The 8,016-nt window shown below is 31.8% G+C and overlaps 1 protein-coding gene across 1 annotated transcript in view; it reads left to right on the top strand.

The window, feature by feature from the left end:
- Positions 1-6,470, top strand: part of VPS13B (vacuolar protein sorting 13 homolog B (yeast)) — a 387,771-nt gene extending 381,301 nt beyond the window's left edge. Inside the window, exons 25-28 of the mRNA XM_006900014.1 lie at positions 2,869-3,040; positions 3,718-3,832; positions 5,675-5,741; positions 6,329-6,470. Of these exons, the coding sequence (XP_006900076.1) occupies positions 2,869-3,040; positions 3,718-3,832; positions 5,675-5,741; positions 6,329-6,388 (414 nt within the window). The 3' untranslated portion in view covers positions 6,389-6,470. The remainder of the gene's footprint in view (positions 1-2,868; positions 3,041-3,717; positions 3,833-5,674; positions 5,742-6,328) is intronic.
- Positions 6,471-8,016: the final 1,546 nt, after the last annotated feature.

Raw genomic sequence — 8,016 nt, 5'->3', positions numbered from 1 at the left:
TTCCCTTAGCATAATGCTCTCCATTCCCTCCTAAGTTAGGTAGTGAGTTACAAAATCATCGCTCCTGTGTGCTGTGTGGTATTACATCGTGTGAATGTATCCTAATTTATCCATCCATTCAGTTGTGATTGGACATCTGGGCTCTTTCTATGTTCTGGCAATAGTGAATAATGCTACTATGAACATTGGTGTACAGGTCTTCATTTGTGCCTTAGTTCTAATTTTCTTGGGGTACGTTCCAAGCAGTGGAATAGCAGGGTCATATGGAATCTCTATGTCCAGCTTTCTGAGGAAATACCAGAATGCTTTCCAGAGTGGTTGTACCATTTTACAATACTACCAACAATGTATACCAGTTCCTGTCTCTCTACATCCTCTCCAACATGTATTACTTGCTGTTCTGTTAAACTTTGCCACTGCTACAGAAGTGAGATGGTATCTCATTGTGATTTTGATAAGCATCTCTCTTACTGCTAGTGATTTGGAGTATTTCTTCATGTGTCTGTTGGTCATCCATGTATCTTCCTCTGTGAAAATTCTTTCCATGTCTTTTGCCCAAATTGAGCAAATTTATTTATTAGGTTAGTTGATTTTTTTCCATTTAAATGATTTCATTGTCCAATTATAATTTGCTAATCTAAGATCACCTTATACTTCTGTGCTAATTTATTTAAATGATGTATCAGACAACTGCTTTGAAGTCTTAAATTTTTATTATGTTTCTGACTAAAATTATGCACTCAGAGCAGTTCATAAAATTTTCATTAATTATTTTACTCTTTAGAGTATTGCTTTTTTTTTTCTCAATTTGGTCAAACTTATTTTTTAATTATTTCAAGTATAGCGAATTTACTGTAATGGAAGGTGGTTGTCTAAAGACACACTCTAAACAATTATTTATATTAAATAGAAAAGAAATATTTGTTTATGTCATCCTTTGATGATTTATACTTGACACTATGAGTAATTCTTTTCATGCTGATACATAGTGAGCTTGGTGTGTGTTGGAGAATAAAATTCTATCTTCCTAAATTTTAATCCAGGTGGTGGCACAAGGAAAAATATGAGTGAGAATGTAAGTACTGAGCTTAAAATAGACACTCATTTTCCCAGCCCCTTCAGTGAAATAGTCAGAGCAAAGGTAGTGGAACACACAGCAGGCCACTTGTTCCTGTTGACTTAACCGCAAACAGTGGGGAAAGTGTTTAGCCGCTGGGGAATTCTTGTGATTGAACAAGAACGCAGGAGTTATTTTGATAAGAGAGAATAGTAATGTGGCCAAAACTGTGATCATCCCTGAGCTCTGACACAGGCCAAGGATGAAGACCTAAGTGTTTTTGTTCTTCCTGATGAACAAAGATAAATTCAGCTAGAAAAATAAACACAGCATTTTGGTCAATTTGCAACAATATGGTGAACTAACCTGTATATTTTAGGATTTGGCATGAGAAAGTATGGGAAAATAGTTCAACATCTCAGATTCTGGCTCAGTTTTTGCTGTATATTTGGAAACAGAGCAAAAATTAATGCAGAAACATATTTAACAGTACCACACCAAATGCTGTTAAATCCAAAAGGAAAATTGAAACTGAGGTAGGAGAGCAAAACTTTTTCTCAAGAGAGTTTATGCATTAAATCTGAAGCCAGTGCTTTCTTTGAATTCCAACTGGCTATTCTTAATAGTATTGAGGAGCTTTGGTGTGTAGTGTTTGAGATGCTGGACTGCTGTTAAGCGAAAAATTGGTGATTTGAATTCACCTGCGGCTCTGCGTGAGACAAGCTGGTCTCTTGACGATCTCTTCCTATAAAAGAATTTTGCTTCTGAAATGAATGCATTTTGCTGTAGAATTAGTGTGTGATTTTTATTATTTGCTGTGTTACTGTAGACCAAAATTGAAAAGCATCATTTTTTTTTTAAAATGGCTTCCCAAGTTTAAGAAATTTAACTTAAACTATTTAGGACCTTTTGTTTCTTTTTAATTTAAAGGAAAACATTTATATTAAAATTTAACAGCAATGAATTGTTTCCTGGTGTATTGTTGAATTGGTGAATTGTTTTTGGTGTGTTGGAACCGTAATGACTGTATTCTTATCTAGTTTAAATCAGTCATTTTTGTTGCAGTAAATGGTAAGAGCATGTTTTTCTTATGTTTTGAAGAGGGTTTTTATTTCACCTTCTCTGATTTTAGATGTCAGGCTAATGACATAGATTAAAATCATAGATCCTCTGCTTTGAAAATTTATCAATAAAGAAAATCATACTGACCATGTTATATGGTCATCTGTTAAGAAACATTTTATTCCTGCTATTGACTTGTGTTATGACTCCCTCACAAAGGAAGCGATATTCTGATATTCACTTTACATACACAATCGGATTTAATCTTAACACCTCTAAAAGAGAAATATCTTTATAATAGGCATAATGCATAGTAGAGAAAATCACTTGCAAGGTTAAATCCTTTGTCTAAAACCAGTTAAGTAGTGTCTGATGTCCTTAATGTTAAATCAGGTAGGATGCCCTAGTAAGTATATATAACTAATGTTTAGATAGACAGACAGGCATAAATATATAAATAAATATATACATAAATAAAATGTAAATAAATGGGTTTGGCACTGATTTAGTAAAACTTCATTTACAAAACCAGAACTGAATTTGTTAGCTGTAGCTTACACTTCTTGCTCCGTAAGAAACTATTTACTATTGTGTTCCTAACTTGTTCTCAATTCTTACATATTTTAGAAAGCTCTAGAACCATGGGCATACACTTTGTAGCTCTCATAATTATCTAATATGTTGATCAGCTTACACTGTGAAGAATTTATAAGTAATAACTGCAGTTTCTCTTTTCTCCCTTACCCTAGGGAGATTCTATACAAGCAGGTGATGACTCACCATTCTCTGATTCTGTCACCTTGGAACAAACCACAAGTAACATTGGTGGATCCAGTGGGCGTGTTAGTCTGTGGATGCAGTGGGTGCTTCCCAAAATTACTATAAAACTCTTTGCTGCTGATCCTGAAAATAAAGGCACAGGTACAGAACTATACTTCTTTTTAAACTATAGAGATAACATATTGAACATATTTCTAGAGGGAATATTACAGTTGTTTTTATTATTGTCATTTATAATGAAACATCATTAGATCAAATTAGATTATCTACTAGCAACACTAGTCTGCTGAACCTTGCAGGTGTTTAGGTTTATGTGTTCCTCCGTGCATACATATTCTCTAACTTTGTAATTTCTAAATTTTGTCTTGTTTGTATTAAAATGGACTGTCAAAACCATGAAGTTAATTTTCACAAATTATATTGATGTATTATTTCCTTGTCATGACAGAGTACAGCACTTCACTAATGTTAGAGGATAGCATTTCAAATATCATCTTGTATTTTCCATTTCTTGAAATGGAAGTTGTTCATAGCTTTATTATTATTATTATTATATCAGAGTAAAGCCCTTCACTCATATCAAAATGCAGTGCTCCCAACATTAAATGGGATTTTTCCCTATCTTGAAATGGAAGTCGTATATTTATTATTTGGATTGTACTTATCCTTATTATTGCTAAAGCTTCTGTGGTTAGTGAACAGGTCTCAGTGCCTCTAGAAATATCCAAAATACAGATGTGAAAGTGAAAGGTAGAAGTAAATGTATTACTGTAGATTGTCAATCCAATAGTGAGATTAATGTTTGCTTCTTATTTCAGAAGTTTGTGTGGTCAGTGAACTAGAAGATCTCAGTGCTTCTGTAGATGTCCAGGATGTATATACCAAAGTGAAATGTAAAATAGAGAGTTTCAATATTGATCACTACAGAAGCAAGTAAGTAATAAATCAAGTATGGTAATAGTTACTTGTGTTTTAAAAGTAATTACAGTGTAAAAAAATTTGTTTTACTCACTTCATAAAAAACTATTAGTATATTGTTTTTTCAAAGAGTGTTTTAAAAAAGGATACTTTGATTACTTTTACTTATGTATAGAATATAAAAACGTCTTGCTTCCTAAGGCAATAAATCCATTAATAAATATTTTCATTGCCATATTAATTTTAATAGTTGCCTTTTCTGGTAATCCTAGACTATTTTGTGTGCTGTATTTTTACTAAGATGCCAGAAGCAAGTTAATGGCTGTGGTGGTCACACACACACTCACACTCTCTCTCTCTCTCTTACACACTTGCTTTTTACACCCTGTATTAGTGCTAATCATACATTAAAATTGTAGGACTATCTCATGTCCATTAGCACTTTGAAAACTCTTTCCTTTCTTCACAAGTGTTTATATACACGTAGTAGTTTTTCATTCCTTTCTTAATAAATTTTCGTAAAAAGTGTTATGTATACAAATATTACCAAGAATTCTGGTGGCCTAGTGGTAAATATCTGCCCTGCACTCTCAAAGGCGCATGATTCAAATTGACCAGTTGTTCTGCAGGAGAAAGATGGACACTCTCGTTCTGTGTGATTTACTGCCTCTAAAAACACACTAGAGGGTCAGCTATGGGTTATTTCTGACTCGATGGCACACAACAGCAACAACATACAAATACAGTTAGGTTGTATTAATAAATAGTAGCAGTAAAGTGTTAAAGGTTGTGTAGCTTCACAAAGTTTTTTAATAGTTTCATTAATATTTCCAAAATTAAAAAAATTTCCATCTACTGTTTTCAAAATTGAAGTATGGCTTATAGTCTATGAAATTACGAATACTTTTAAAAATATTTTTTAAGAATGTTTTTAATTTCACATACTATGGTTTAGAAAATAGAGTTTCAATCTATTTCTTCACTTGCTCATCAATAATTATTTGTCACACGTATTCTTCTGTAAGTACACACACACACACACACACACACACACACACACACACACTCTCTCTCTAAATGCACTGAAAACAGTAATTTCAACAAGAATCTAATTCTTCAGGGAAGAAATTTGATTTTTCATCTTTTATCATCTGTAACCTGTTGCTTATGTTAATGACTACCATATCTATGACAGCTGAAAAATTGGATCTTTTGTGAAATATAGAATATTTTTTCTGGTTATGTATTAAGACATGTTATAATAGCTTTAGCTTATCAAGCAAAAATGAGAACTGTTTTTGTTATATTAACAGCAAATGATTAAGGGAGTTATTAATGCATTCGTTGGCTCTTTAGTGTTTTTATATGGTATATATATCAAAATAATTGAATGATTTTTTAGTATAATGTTAGAGTTGAAAGAATTTCTTATGATTGCTATAATCTGTATTCTAGTTCACTACTGTATTAAATATATAGAAATTCAAGGTTATGTCTGCTTTCAATAATATAAACAAAAATACTTTTTTATTGCCCATTATGTGCTAAGCCCCTATTTGAGTGCTAAAATAATGTTTAGCAAAAATACTCTTAGATGTTACATTCAGACTTTATTGCTTAGAAGAGGATATAGCCAATCAAATAAATTTACTTTGTCTTCAAAACATATGCTTCTGTGCAGGACTGCCAAGATATGTAGTTCTGTTATAAATTATTCTGTTGATTGAATTGTCAAATTTACCTTTTTGGTTCAGAATACTGTTGTTTATGTCATAACATTAGAAATAGCTATATATGCTCAATTTTCCAACTCAGAAAAATTGAAGAGAACAGATAAGGTGAACTTATGTTTTCCAGGCCAGGGGAAGGTTGGCAGTCAGGAGATTTTGAAGGAGTATTTCTACAGTGCAAAGAAAAACCTGTGGTGAGATATATTTAGTAATTATGATTTTTGGACATGTATTATAAAACTTCATGTGTCATGTGATAGGACTGATGATCACAAGCTTTTGAGCTCATTAGAGTGTATTGTTTTTGTTGTCCCTCCTAAATTACTTTGAAATAAATAAATGATTTGTAATGATAAAATGATTTTTTAAGTTGCTCATGTTTTGTAGTCATCTTCCTTTTAAAGCAATTATGGAAGCTTATCCTAGAAGCAAAGGTAGGAGTGCTTCTATTAATATACAGTATCTTTAATGTACTATTTTGCTACTGATTTTCTGGAGATTGTTCACATGAAATACCTATGTTTATACTTGATTTTTCTTTACCTTAAGCTGTGAGTGGTGATTTTATACAACAGTGTTCTGTTTATTTCCATTTCCATTTACAATGCTTTTTCAGAAGACTGATGAAACAAGGGCCATACCTTAGCAGTGGTTAAACTTTAACCTATCCAAAGTTCAGCAGGATTAAAAATGATCCAGGTTTTTTTAATTTTTTTTTTCGCTTATGGCTTTTATTGCTTTTTTGTCTTTCACCTTCTTTGCTCCTGTCCATCACCTCAAGGCTTGGGGAAGAGTGTTGGTCTTTGGGGCAATGTGGAGGTGTCTTCCTTTCCTGCACTGACAAGCTGAACAGACGCACCTTGTTGGTTCGACCCATCAGCAAACAGGACCCTTTCAGTAATTGCTCTGGCTTCTTTCCTTCTGTAAGAAATTATTTTTAAATTATGCTTCTGAGCTTCCATTAACAAGAACCCAGAGAAGGGATTTGAGCTATCCATAAAAGTCAACTCTTGATTTTCTTGTCCTATTTAATATCCACTTTGAAAATTAGCTATAACGTATTTTTAAATTATGAACTCATTTGTTGATTCCTTACCCATGCTTTTTGCTAGTGTTCTGTGAATATAAAATTATCTTGCCATCAACATAAGATCAAATTAGACTATTAAATATAGTATGTTTTTATATTGTGCATTTATTGAATGATCAAGAGTTGACAGTACGGCTTTTATTATTTTTAATGATTCTTATTGAGATTCCTTTTTGTTGTTTTCTGTATGTTTATGCCATCACTTTCTCACACCTACTTCAGAGTACCTTATCTGTTTCCTGTTTACTCTATACTGGTCTGTACTTAGGTCATTAAATGTGTACATGACATGCTAGGTTATGTAAAGCTCTGTCTTATAAGAAGCATATGACCTTGGTTATTCTTAGTTTTCTCATGGTACAATATATCTGCATATATCCTCACGCTAATTCTTTCAATTGATACTCTTAAAACCAACAGCACATGTAATTGTTTTATATTAAGAATAAATTTTAACATTGATAATAACTCATAAGAATGTATTATATCACTGCAAATATTTCTGTATATTTTGCCAGCAGGTATGAATTGTTAACTTACTTGTTTTGTAGATCAAAGGTACTTTAAAATTTATCTAAATTTATTTAAAAATTATTTTTAACAATATAAAAATCAATCAAAATATTTGAAATGTTTGTTTTTAAATTTACTACTTTAAATAGCAATTACTATTTTCTTCTTTGACTTTAAACTTTTTTCTAGCATAATCTTACTAAATAACTGGAAAAAAGGTAAAGTGTAGTTTTCTTGTCAGTAGAATTCTGCTTAGATTTTTTTTTCTTCTCTATATCTTCACCAGTATCCATAAAAAATAACTCTAACATAACTTATGAGACGATTCATTTTATATTAGTACTTTTAAAATTTTTCCTGAATTATTAATTTCCTCTAAATTTCTGGTTAAATTTCTTATTAAATTTTTTCCTGTGTTTCCGATCTCATCTTTTGACTAGTATAAGTTAATATTGCTATATGAAAAGTAATATCTGTACTCCAGCTAGTATTCATTCCACAGAGCATTTATTGTCCATGTTGAAAAAAATTAATGTAATAGTTTTTTACAATTATATATTTATGGAATTTACATTTTAATGCTACTTACATTCAATAGGAACCCTGCTGTCTCAGTGCTTAAGTTCATGACTGACTGATAAATAGAATGTTAGCATTTTGAACTCACAAGTTGTTCCATTGGAGAAAGTGCACTTTCATAAGGCTTTGCAGCCTTGATAACCCCATGAGGCAGGTCTAAACTGTTCTGTGCAGCCACTTTCTAGCATAGATTTACACTCAGTAAGCTTAAAATATTTTTCCACATGAAAATATTTATATGTTGAAATCACTTTCAGACTATACCCAGAATTAACATGTTACTATTA

This window comes from Elephantulus edwardii, unplaced genomic scaffold, assembly GCF_000299155.1.
Source record: "Elephantulus edwardii isolate Elephantulus edwardi_28Jun2011 unplaced genomic scaffold, EleEdw1.0 scaffold00270, whole genome shotgun sequence".
In the NCBI taxonomy this organism is placed as follows: domain Eukaryota; kingdom Metazoa; phylum Chordata; class Mammalia; order Macroscelidea; family Macroscelididae; genus Elephantulus; species Elephantulus edwardii.
Note: the sequence above shows the minus strand (reverse complement) of the source record. Positions and strands in the feature narration are given on the sequence as shown.